Source organism: Epinephelus moara, chromosome 17, assembly GCF_006386435.1.
Source record: "Epinephelus moara isolate mb chromosome 17, YSFRI_EMoa_1.0, whole genome shotgun sequence".
NCBI lineage: Eukaryota > Metazoa > Chordata > Actinopteri > Perciformes > Serranidae > Epinephelus > Epinephelus moara.
The window spans coordinates 21,822,290-21,834,830 of record NC_065522.1 but is presented as its reverse complement, the minus strand read 5'-3'; the positions used below and the strand labels follow the sequence as shown (position 1 = coordinate 21,834,830).

At 43.6% G+C, this 12,541-nt stretch overlaps 1 protein-coding gene across 1 annotated transcript in view; it reads right to left on the bottom strand.

The window, feature by feature from the left end:
- Positions 1-5,621: 5,621 nt before the first annotated feature.
- Positions 5,622-12,541, bottom strand: part of gal3st3 (galactose-3-O-sulfotransferase 3) — a 54,333-nt gene continuing 47,413 nt past the window's right edge. Inside the window, exon 3 of the mRNA XM_050066845.1 lies at positions 5,622-11,721. Within this exon, the coding sequence (XP_049922802.1) occupies positions 10,383-11,721 (1,339 nt within the window). The 3' untranslated portion in view covers positions 5,622-10,382. The remainder of the gene's footprint in view (positions 11,722-12,541) is intronic.

Here is a 12,541-nt window from a genome sequence, read left to right as displayed (position 1 = left end):
ATGAGAGCCTTAAGTCAGGTCTCTTCATAAGCAAAGTCAAGATGCAAGTATTTCAGGCCTTTAGAAGGTCAAGTCTTCAGGTCCTCCTACAGTATCTTACACCCACACAGTGCAGTGCAGCTGTCATTGCTAGTTTCATACCAACACAGTTGTCATTTTCACAGCCAGTGACCACTTGTATAAGTAACAAATGTGTGCCACCTGTGCGCCCATAGACATACAGATCTTATAATGAGCTGTGGTCAGGCGCATTGTTGGTGTATTGCTGTTTTGAGGCTGCATTGAACAAAAACCTGATCTAACATCACTAATGCGGTATTTTCCTGCTATTCAAAGGGCATATTATTCAATTAGTGAGATGAGCCTACATAGACAGATTTGCAACATGTGTGCGCTCTGCTTGTTCGTGGATGGATTGCGAATGGGTGAAATAATGCATCATTAATGAGGAAATTAATTACATTCTCTATAATGTGAACATAACCGAGAGCAGAGCTGCAGAGCTGTCGTCCGACTACACATTGAGTCAGTTTGGGAGATGACAGTCTGATTGGTTGAATTCAAGTTACACCCTAAACACACAATTAATAAATGGACTAAATACAACCCGTTTGGCCCTTGTGCCTTACTTTGCACCCAGATTATGCACTGTTTACCTAGCAATGTGGTTGGACACGCCATAAATACACGTGTGCCATGCCATGTGCTATAGATCATTTAAATAGGACCCTCAAAACCAAGTCTTAGGTATACAGCTCCGTATGTTTGATGTCAGTCTCAAATAACACGAGACATGTCCATCACCAAATCTTAACTCAAGTCACTGGCGGCAGGTCCAAGTCAAATCGATAGTCTTCAGGTGCAAAGCCTAATGAAAGTCCTTCAGGTCTTTGGAAGAGACTCAGATCTAGTCTCTAGATGTTTGAGTCTCAAATAAGCCAGCTTTTAGAGCAGTCAAGTCCAAGTCTCAAGTCCACAGATCTGTTTGTTTTATATACTGATCTGGTCAACGCCAAGATAGAAACATGGTCATGTAATGTGTGACGTCATTGACAGTAAGTCATCTAATGTCCAGAGGCAACATCAACATTCTTTGTGAAAGTTTCCTTTCTTAAAAACTTTGATTAAATTCTATTTAGTGGCTCCAAAGGCCAAACTCACTCTGTGGCTATCGGAAGTGGTGTTCAAGTGTAAACATATTTAACCCCAGTGCCGTGATTCTTTTCCTGTGATTACAGACAACGGGAGTCACAGAGCTGGAATACATAAAGCCTGGAAATGCACTTTCTCCTCCATGATGAAAAGGTGCTTGACATTTTAGGCCCAATCATAGTGCAATCAAGGCAGAGCACTTGAGCTAAGCTATGGCAATTTACCCAGAGTTCCTCTTGTGCACTTTCAAAATGAATAATCCTATAAATTGCCGCACAGAACAGCATGTGCACAACATATAAATGCATGGTTGTGGAATCAATGAAATCCTTTGTGGTGGTGTGTTTGTTGCATTGTTGGTGTTCTGAGGTCTCATTTTGGTTTTGCGTCGCAAGGGACTTTCTTTGTTTGCGTCTGAGAGGCCCTTATGTGCATGTGTAAAAGCCTATTTATACATTAACAGGAGATTTAATGCGTTTAAGTGCATGGAGCACAGTACACAGCTGTGTGTTTGTTTGTGCGTTATTAGGGAGTTAAATGTGATCCTGTGAGTGCATGTAGCCTGATAGCCCAAATGAGTGGCCGTTTTATTGCCCACCCTATTATTCTCTCTGATGTTCTTGTTATGTGTTTTCTGTGTGGGGAGGGTTTGCTTTGCTCTAATGCTACACTCATGTAGTGCAGGATGGGCAGCAACTTGCAACTGTCCACACCATTAAACAGCTCCACATTGTGATCACTAGTGTTACACATTAGTACGAATTTGGATTTAATCAGGGTTTAGTTATCAACTTTAAGGTGTGCTGATGGATTCATGTCGTCAGCTCATACATTGAGTAACATTACAAGTTGACGTTCCACCTTAAAAGTCGCCGGCAGTCGGCCCATTGAATAAAGGTACTGTTTCTCCGACTCCAGCTGCTGTGAGAGGCAGCAAAACATCCTTTCATGAACAGTGGTTACATGAGCCTCAAAACCAGCCACAGGTCAGCCCTGAGCAGAGTGACCGTCCTCTATTGACCAATCAGACTGCAGTGTTCACAGCTCCACCTTTTAGTACCAGATCTGTGTGCTAGGTACCCCAACAGAGGGAGGACCAAAAATGGGGACGGTATGGAACGGTTCCATTGGTACCATCCACATCTTCTTACAGCTGCTGCCTTTCCACCGGGGATATCGTCATAAATAGTGGTTGTTCTCTACTGAGACATCCTGCTGGGATAGTGCCACAAAAAGCGAGTATTTTAAGCCAGAACATTATGTTTTCCTAACCATGACCAAGTGGTTTTTGTGTGTCCCTCCATTGTAGATCTGCCCATGTGTGCTCCATTACTTAACGAGGTGCATCACACCTGGCATGGAGAAGGTGTTTAAGGGCTTCTGTGCCAGCAGCAGAGGAGAGAGGCCTCTGGTGTGGGGTCTGCTGGTCCTGCTGCCTCTCAGCCTGGGATTTCCAAGGATTTGTGTGTTTTAAAGATGTCTTATGTGGTTATTTTGGGTCAGTGTTGGAGTTCTGTTCGCCTCATAGTGCTGCCTAACTGTTTGCAGAAACATGTAATGCCAACAGTCATTCTGGTAATGACGCTGTGCTTTTCAGACATCTCTGTATGCTGCAGCATCAAGTCAGCTGTATCAGAACAGCAAAGAACTACAATGTTTAAACAAAAAGGAATTTGCAAGTCAGCAACTTGCAAATATGGTCGTTTTCATTTAGAAATGTTTTGCTGACAGTTTTTGAGTTTCACAAGCATATTGAACACCTGTCAGGTACTTTGTGGCGCTGCTTGGTGCAATAACTATACGCAGAACTCCATCTTGTCTTTATTATATCTGTATTTCCTGAGTAGTGAATATAAGCAGAAGGGAAACCAACATTCCCTCTCCTGCTTCACAGATGTCAGCAGTGACATTAACACTAAAACCCTCTTTTCCACTAAAGTTAGTGTGTATATGTGGGTTTGTGCCAGTAGACCAGAGCTGTGTACATGCCTCTGCGGCACATGAGTATGCCTTTCTGATTACCTTACTGGTGTGCCACGTTCAACATCACAGACGCACCAGTAAACAGGTTAGTGCCAGTAGAAAGCAGCATGGAGGCTGGTGATATCCACCATGCACTTTATATTGACTTACAGTATTTTTCATGGACTTAAGCACTTCCAGCACTTTAATGCATATCATTTAGTATCCTTTTAATTGTCTATGTTGTCTTGTCAGTTGTATGTGTTGTTGTGCTACTCTATGTGCCTTTTAATTGCCCCTCTGGGACAAATAAAGTGTTTTGAATTGAATTGAATTGAATTTAATTGAATTGAATATCTGTCACTTATTCAGTCTCTCTTTCAAACTCAGTGCTGACTGAAGTAAAAATGGTGTTTGAGTGCTGCTTGGATGGAGACTGACGTTTTTTGGTGGTGGCCTGTCATTGCATCATGCCAGCAAAAGGGGCTAAAATTAGCACATCCACCCAGATGTTGTACTTCCATCACTGCTGATCGAAGCCAAGGTGGAGCCAATAAATACCCTAATGCACAGTAATTTGTCCTGGGAGTGAGTGCTGAATGTAACCTTTCTCATTAATTACAAAAGATGTTAGTAGGTTTTTGTGCAGTAAGAAAGGGACTTAAGAAAAACTATAAACCAGACAAAAGGCCTTTGCACACCAAGTCTGTTTTTTTCCCAGCTGACACTGGGTGAGAGGCGGGGTGCACCCTGGACAGATCACCAGACTACCACAGGGCTGACACATAGAGACAGACAACCATTCACACTCACATTCACACCTACAATTTAGAGTCACCAGTTAACCTGCATGTCTTTGGACTGTGGGAGGAAGCTGGAGCACCTGGAGGAAACCCACGCTGACACAGGGAGAACATGCAAACTGAACCTGGAACACTCTTGCTGTGAGGCAACAGTGCTAACCGCTGCAGCACTGTGCCACCTATGTGTCAAACGGAATTAAAATATCCCTGATGTACTTCCAGTTTTAGCTACCACATACCAGCTGAGCACACAGGTGCAGCTAATCAGACTGATGTCAGTGGGCAACAGCATCGTCAAAGCTGGCAGAGCACTGATTTGGGGTGTACAAATCACCACAGACTTGTGGATGAAATTAAATTGAAGAAGGTAGCTACAGCACATGCTAAATGGTTGCAACGTATTCTCATAGAACGGTTCGTACACATTGTTATCCTACGAATTTGCTCCCCATGAATGACGTTATGTCCTTAACGTACAGTTACGTAATTAACGAAAAGTTACGGAGGTTAGGTTTAGGGAAAAAAAATGATAGTGAACATGTACCTAACAATGACTCAAAGTCCACATGGATCTGAACACACGACTCCAGGGAAAAGTAAATTCCTATCCAGCGCATTGGTCACGTGATCGCAGCCTTTCGAAATTCGTTGGATATTTACAAATTTGGGTGCGCTGCAAATTTGTGAGAACTGCATGCTGGACCAGTCAACATCGTGGATGACTTGAGTCAAAGGGACATCCTTAGGTTGACATTTTGGGACCAGTTGTATGCCTTACTGTCGCAGGGAATCGTATCACACATGCAGGACGTTTATAAATCAGAGAAAGCGACTAAACTGGAACTCCTGAACAGTGCACGTGCTGTCGCATTAACTGGGGATCATTGGATGTCAGTGAGTAATCAGAAGTTTATCAGATTAACTGTACTTTCTCAACTGGGACAGAGTAATCCTTTCAGATAAATAAATAAACAAACACTGTATTTCACAGAATAAGCACTTTAAATGTGTCTCTTACCTCTAAGTCATCATTTCAAGACCACACCTTTGTAGCAGTGCAGCACTGATATGTAAGAAATGGATCTAAAAGCCAAGATCGTAAAGTAAATTGCTTCACCTTGTTAATATGTACTGGTTTGTATGAGTCACTGTAACTATTATTATGATCAGAACTATGATTATATTAAAGATTATGAGCATCAGAAAGTGAGGGAACAAAGGTTTGAGGAGAAAAAGGTGCAGAAGCATCCGGAGGACCACCTCAAGGCAGACAACGCCATGGCAACAGCAGGCCATAACGACAGACAGACAGAGGGAGACACAGTGTCATGATTGCCTCATTCACACTCATATCAAACACGCTGCACGTTGCGTTTTGTTTTTTTGTCCCTTAGAGAAGCAATTTGTTCATTCATTTAGGCGGGCGTGCTGGATGGAGGTAATTTCAAACGACTGATTGCCGGCTGAAAAGTCTGGTTTTGGTCTTCGGGGAAATAGAAACCATTTAGAATCAGAATCTTAATTGAGCAACTGTCTCTGTGTGTTATGTATCGCCGCTGATGAAGTGTGTGTGTGTGTGTGTGTGTGCATTGCTCTAATATCCTGAATAATTCAAGTCTGCGCATATCTGAATAAATCAGCATCGAAGAGAGAAACAGCAGAGACAAAAAAGTGACCACTCGCAGATGAATTGAAATCATTCAGACTTTATTCGTCCCGTTCACCGTCCATTGTTACACAGCTTTGGGGCCCCTAGCTCTGATTGTCGTAGGGCATTTGTTCAGAGCCCCGTCACCCACCCAAGCTCTTCCACTCCATCACCACAATGGGAAAAAAACCCCATCTCGTTCTTCACAGTTCACAGATAAGTCCATAAACAGAGGATGGGAATAAATCATGAGCAGATCAAAGACAGAGGAAAATACGGTCAAAAAATCATCACTTTCACCCGATGTCAATGAACGTTTTTCTTTTCTTCCCTGCATCATCAGCAGAGACCCAAAAGCTTATCAGACTCCACAAGAAAAAAGTTTCAGTAAACCGAAAATAAAGAACAGCTTTGCAATGTCGCTCTAAAAAAGTAAAACTGAATAAGGGGCAGCTAATGTGGAGATGATGAGATTTTAGTGTTTCACAGCCCCTCTGGCATTTTCAAAGAAGAATAGTCGACACTTCAGACACGACAGCATGACCATTACTGAAAGTCTCCCACAAGAAGCAGAACACCCGGGCGAACAACTCCTACAATCATAACAGCACTTACAGAGACACAGCCGTGAAGAAATGGATCATAAATGAACAGTTGAGAGGAAATAAAAACATATTCTTCAGCTGGCTCCCTGTCAGACACAGACATGGGAGGAAAGTGTTTGCAAATACCCATTTTCATAATATACTTTTTAGTTTATTTTACCACAGTAATGTACTGACAGTACCTGAACTCCACCTTAAGGTTAAAAACACAATTTCTGAGGAGACCAAAAGTGTGCAGAATTAAATGAATATATGAGACAATCTGTAATATAACCATGAAATTTGGAAATATTATACATTGTTGGATGCTGATTTTCCTCGGTTTATTTCTGGTCAGTTTTATCCCAAATTGTAGCTTTTCCAAAGTGCATTTGTTTAATGCAGACCCAAGCAACATAACTGCTTTTGCCTTGCTTGACAAAAACAGACTGTGGTTAAAAAAAAAAAGAAAGAAAATAATTCGGAAATAATAATTTTTTTTTTTAATTTAAAATAAATTTTAATTCAATTTAATTTAATTTTAAAAGCAGTATGAAATAAAAATGACCTGCAAAAAAAGCTTATTTATCAAAATTTATTTACATAATTGTTTATCTTATAATGTCCTGTTCATCTATTTAATATTGAACACTTTTGGTCTCCTTAAATGTTTAAAGGGCGGGTCCATCTGTGTTCTTTTCTGGTATTTTTTAAATTAAATGGACCACTAAGCTGTGAGCAAAAAGCAATGACATAGGCTTGAGCGGCAATTGCTGATAATAACAATAATAAATATAACTAAAAGGGTTAGTTTGTATATTTAAAAGGGGTTGTGTGAGGTACTTATTCATAGTCAGTGTAATAATTTCACCACTTTACCTTGCTGTCAGACAGCCCTTTCTAACGGGGAACTTACGCCACAATATAATGCTCTTCAAAGCCACCAGACTCCTTTAACAAAACCTGTAATTTTACCTCGCAGAACATGGAAGTTGCTGCTGTACCGCTGCTTCGATCATTGTGGTATTGTGTGACTTTCGGATCCAAACTAACACGGCGTCGACAGCAACACGCTGCTTAGCTTCCAGAGGGCTCACTGAATATTGCTAATCTACCTTTGCCAGGTCACGTGGGCAAACGTTTTTAGAAGGGCATGGAAAAATAGCATTTTGATGCTAAAACGTGGAGGTTCAAACTTTAAATTTTTGGATTTGAAGACATAAGCAACACTACTGAGAAGCTACAGAATGATATAAGAACACAATAATGGACCCGCCCTTTAATGAGTGACAGACAAACATAGAAATTTAGTGTTTTCTTATTATTTTACAGCAGGTTGAAGCAATTTAGGAGTTTAATTCAAAGCCAGAATGCTTTCTTTACATGTAGCAGCTAATCAAGCTAATCAAAATATAGTGTACCGTAATATACAGCATGGATAAGTCTGGTTATATTCTATATTCCTCCTACTGTCAACAAATCAAATTAAAAGACGAAACCCAACAATGGATTGATCGTACTACCGCACCATTGTTGTCAGACAACTGTCAAAAACACATCAGTGTGTCCCACTGTTGCACTGGGTGACATGTTCCATCGTTACGACAAACAGGGGCACTGTATTTTATACAGTTCTGCTGCTGGAAATACTCATTAATCCTCTAAATGTGTATTCATCCGCAGCTGAAAATAGTCCCAAATAAATGCACTATTTCTCCTGTTTGAGCAACATTTGCTAAAAACTACAGTGCCCAGCTGTTTAACAAAATTGCTGAGCCTTTTTCAAAGATTAAACCACTTATTTGTGATCAGTTTTTAAAGCTTTACAGCAGGAACCAATGCACTTAAAGCCGTGTGCCACAGACAGTGTGGAGAAGCTGGCAGACGGACTGACACATTGTTGGTTTTGGCCTTTTTCGTGGGATTTGTTGACAGGAAGAAAAGTGTAGAAAAATGCCAGCCTTATCCTCTAAAGTGAGTTCTTGCAGTGTATGTACCTTGAAGAAATATTACACATATCTGAACACATTTCAAACACCCTGTAAATAAATAAAAACTGCTGTGCATCTCGTGCTTTCAAAGCTGAGGTTCCCCCGGTAAGTTCAGATAAGCACACTTTGAATTCAGATATTCACAGCCACTTCATAAAACTGTTTATCCTCTACGCGGGTCTGTTTTCCGCCCGCTCCGCTTCCCACTCCTGCTGGAGCAGCAGCGGTTTGTATGTTTTTCATTATTGTAACCTACAGTGCGACAGACTCCAACCACAAAAGCTTTGTGTGGTTGAGCACTTAAGCACCACCGAATGAAAGATTAATTTTAAAGTGACTACACTTGTTTTAATGTGCGGTTTTCAGAAGTGGTCTTTGTAGTTTTGCATTATGTAAAACATGTATAGAATGAATTTTTTATATCATTGCCACATGCCTTGTTCCACCTCAGCTGCCTGAAGCGGTATGCCGAACATATGAGGTTTCCTTATCCAGTGATTCATGAAAAACAACAGTTAAAAATACAGTAATGGGACTCTTTAAATCCCGATAATAAATAATACATAGTTTTAATAAATCTCACACACATTATTTCCTTTGTTGCCATGCCAACTCGGCTGGCCTTGAGAAAAAAAATACAACATGAAGCAGATAGAGCTGCTTCCTGGCTCACACACACACACACACACTCACACACTCATGAATACACTCAGACATCCTTCCTCCGCCCCCCAGTCACTTAGCAGTGTCCTGCTGATCACTGGAGGAATAAAAGAACATAAATGACACATTAAATATGAGCAGAACGGATTAAAAATGGATCACAGCTGAGATAAGTGATGACATTTTAAGATCACAGCCAAACCAGCCGGCCCACCAGCCGTACGAGGCTTTAAGCATCCTTCATCGATGCTCTTGCTTTGTCCTTCTGCATTTCCGAGTTTCAGAACGAGCCACTTTCGCCCGGTCCTTGTACTCTTAATGAAAATGTACGGCCGTGTAACCCAAGAACACGAGCCATAGGAGGGCCGTGAGAGGAGACGATTAAATATTCAAACACTGCGACCCACGGGCCTCAAGTCTTTGTCCTGCGAAGGTGTTTCACGTTTGTGCCGGTGTGCGCGGAGTGGGGCTGCTGGTAGGTTATTAAATCCATGCCTTTTGTATAGGAACGTAGGCCTGGAGATCTTATTGCAGTGAGATTGGAAACAAAAACCCCACGTCTAGAAACCTACAAAGTGTCCAGGATGCAAGATGCGATCTCAACTGTTGGTCCGAGGATGGAGACTGCAATCAGAGGTGAAGAAAACAAGATGTCGGTGCTGCTCTTTAGATTAAGAGCCTAATCAGAGGGTAGCAGCAGGGATGAGAGGATGGAGGATGGAGAGAAGGATGCAGAGAGGTCGAAAGCTGAAGAGATACAGGCTTGATGTGTGTAGATAGTCTCTGTGTGAGTCATAGCGCTAATGGCATCCAGTCTTTAGGATGAAGTCTCTCTTTCTTCGTCTATCTGGCTTTTTAGCCCCCTATCTCCGTCGCTTTAGGCTCTAGAGTTTGTAAGAGAAGAAGAAGAAGAGTTGTTGATTGTGCTGTTGTATTAATGGTTGGAGGTGATCTCAATGTCTGTCTGGCCTCTTAGGAGGCTCTTTGGACACCTGACAGCTGATCCCTTTATGTCATTATGTCTCTCTCAAGGACTTTAAGTGGCATATGTTAGCGAGAGAGAGCTTGAGAAACAGAGAATGAAAGCAAGTAACATGATACTCTACCAGTGTGATACACACAATGCCCACTCTGTGCCTCACAATAGGCCCCCGATATCGCCACTTCCCTATTGAGTCCCGGTCGCACATAACAGATTTGCTTCAACGATCCACTTTCACCTAAAACCCTCTCCCATCCGCTGTTGTCGGGCGTGCAGAGGCGCGCAATTGAGCCGAGTCCTTGTGTAGATTTCTCTCGCCCTTGTGTCTGCCAACCCTGATACTGTTTCACAGACTAGAGGGGAGAGATTCAAGTTCAAGTCCAGATATGTCTAGCCCCCTTTCTTTCACTTGTTCCTCGTTTATTTTTATCCCAAACTCAGTCTGTAAGGGGCAGAAGAGACACTGATTCAAGAGCAACCCAGACGTTTTCCCAAGGACACCCGTGTTCCCAACAGCCCCCACCAATCAAGCAACATTGTCTCGAGGGTCAGGATGGGTAGGACAATGCAGTCTATTGGGCACTATTATATTCCAGTCTATTTTTCTGTCTGTGAGGCCTGGGTCTGCAAGGATTTAGGTCCCAACTTTGTGGTTCGACCTTGAGTCCCTACAGCAGGCTTTGAGGTGGAGGTGGAGCCTGTCCCTGATGCAGGGCCTGAGGCCGCAGGAGGCAGTTGGCTGCGTTGCACTTGAGGATGCCGTGGCAGGACTGTGCGTATGGGCTGCTGGAGGGGATGTGACTGCTGTGGGGGCCGGAGCTGGTAGCCTCGGCGGTAGCGCAGTGATTGAGAGCGTAGGAGCACCCGTGTGTACTGGACCTCTGGCATGATGAGCTTGAGGCAGAGCTCCTGGGCCTGGCTCGAGAACCCACGGCTGAGATTTACTGGAAGGTCGTAGCCAACAATGTCGACTTTTCCGCTAGGCTGCCAGGGGCGGAGATCCTTGTTTTTGATCTGCGCAGCTGATCGGAGAAGCGGCATCCGCCCACCAAAGCAACTTCTCATTAACCTCTCCTGGGCTCGCCGTAGGAGTCGCACTTCCCTTGCCACACAGGCAGGACCCAGAGCTGACAGCTGGCGCCACAGGGAGGCGTTGAAGTGGTCGTAGAGACGTGCGTCTAAGGAATTCCAGGCACGGATCTTTGATGGAAGTCCTGGTGTCAGGCTCCGCTTTGAGCTCGGCGTCCGCATGTTGAGTTTAACATACAGAATGTCATCCAGGTCCCAAGAGAGGAGATGGCGAAGGAGAACCAGTGACTCATCAAAGTACTCAGCAATCATCACCAGGGAGAAAACTCGCTCCACCTCTGCCAGAAACGCCCGTGCATACGCCACATCTGTTGCTGGGCGATCCTTGTCTCCACCCAAGTCAAAGGTCAAGGTGTTGCGTGCGTACATGGAGTCCTTCTCATCTGGTCGGTAATAGCGCCAGGGCTCTTCTAAGAAAGCCTCCAGGGAGCCGTTGGGAACCCTCTTGAAGCTCTGGCAGTACTGGTTGTAGTAACTGAACAAGGATTCAAACATGGAGCCCGGCTCTCTCAGGATTGTGATATATATTGTGTCGTTGGGCATCAGGCGCTGCAGCTCTGCCTTGTTGAAGCGCATGTGGCTGGTGATGATGTTTGGCGGCAGCGTGTGTGGGTGGACAAAGTGAGCGGTGAAGGAGCGTGGGTAGCAGAACTGGTGGCTGCAGGCCTGCACGGGCAACGCCACTGTGAGGTTGTTGCGCTCCGCGAAGCGGAAAAGCAGGTTCTGCATGGTGGTGCTGGCCGTCTTGTGGGTCTTGAGGAAGGCCACATTGGTGTGTTTAGGTTTCAGGCCTGGGGCAGGGTGAGAACGGAGGGCAGGACAGCCAAGGTGGAAGGCCTCCATGGTCCTGGAGAAAGAAAAAGAAAGTAATCATTTATTTGAAGCTCCATTAGCTTCAAAAAAGGAGCAGCCACTCCAAATAATTTGGTGACATTACAGATGTAATAGCACAGACAGTGGACAGATAATGGAAGAGATGGAGGTGTAGGACAGGACTGAGGTACAACAGTAGAGCAGAAATCAGTGTACATGTGGGGAATTGAAATGAGAGGAGACAGAGAAAAGGGGGTGGACAATGAGGCAGGATAAAGCTCCTACAGGACAGAATATCAGAAACTGACGGGTGAATTCACAAAAAGATTGGAAGGCTTTTGCAGCTGCTAAACCTGCACAAATAAGACAAAAAGGAACCTTGAAATCTCAAAGCACCTGCAAAGGGTGAAATGCATCTCTAACTGTGCTGCCAAGTCGATCACCTCTCGGTGCTCCTGTGCTCTTTGCATGTATTTAAATCAAGTAATCTGCATATATTTGGTGCAAAATGCCCCCTTTCTATGTAAATGAGCCTCATTGCAAAATCAGACCAATTCACAGAGATCAACGCTAACAGTCACACGAAGTTACAGTGAAATTATTTCCGTATTCAGACAGTTGATGTCATGGACCGCGGAACGCATCTGAACAAGGGGGGGCCATAATTTCAAGTCACACGGAGGGGGTGGGGGGGCATATGCATTGAAACAGACAATATTACTGATGTATTAAATAACGTTGCGGAGCACTTTTTTTTATTCCGACGCCACACAGTCACATCTACAGTACACGCATGAACACGAACACATGCTTGCTCAGATTAACCCCTCTGATCCCACTCTAACATTCACACA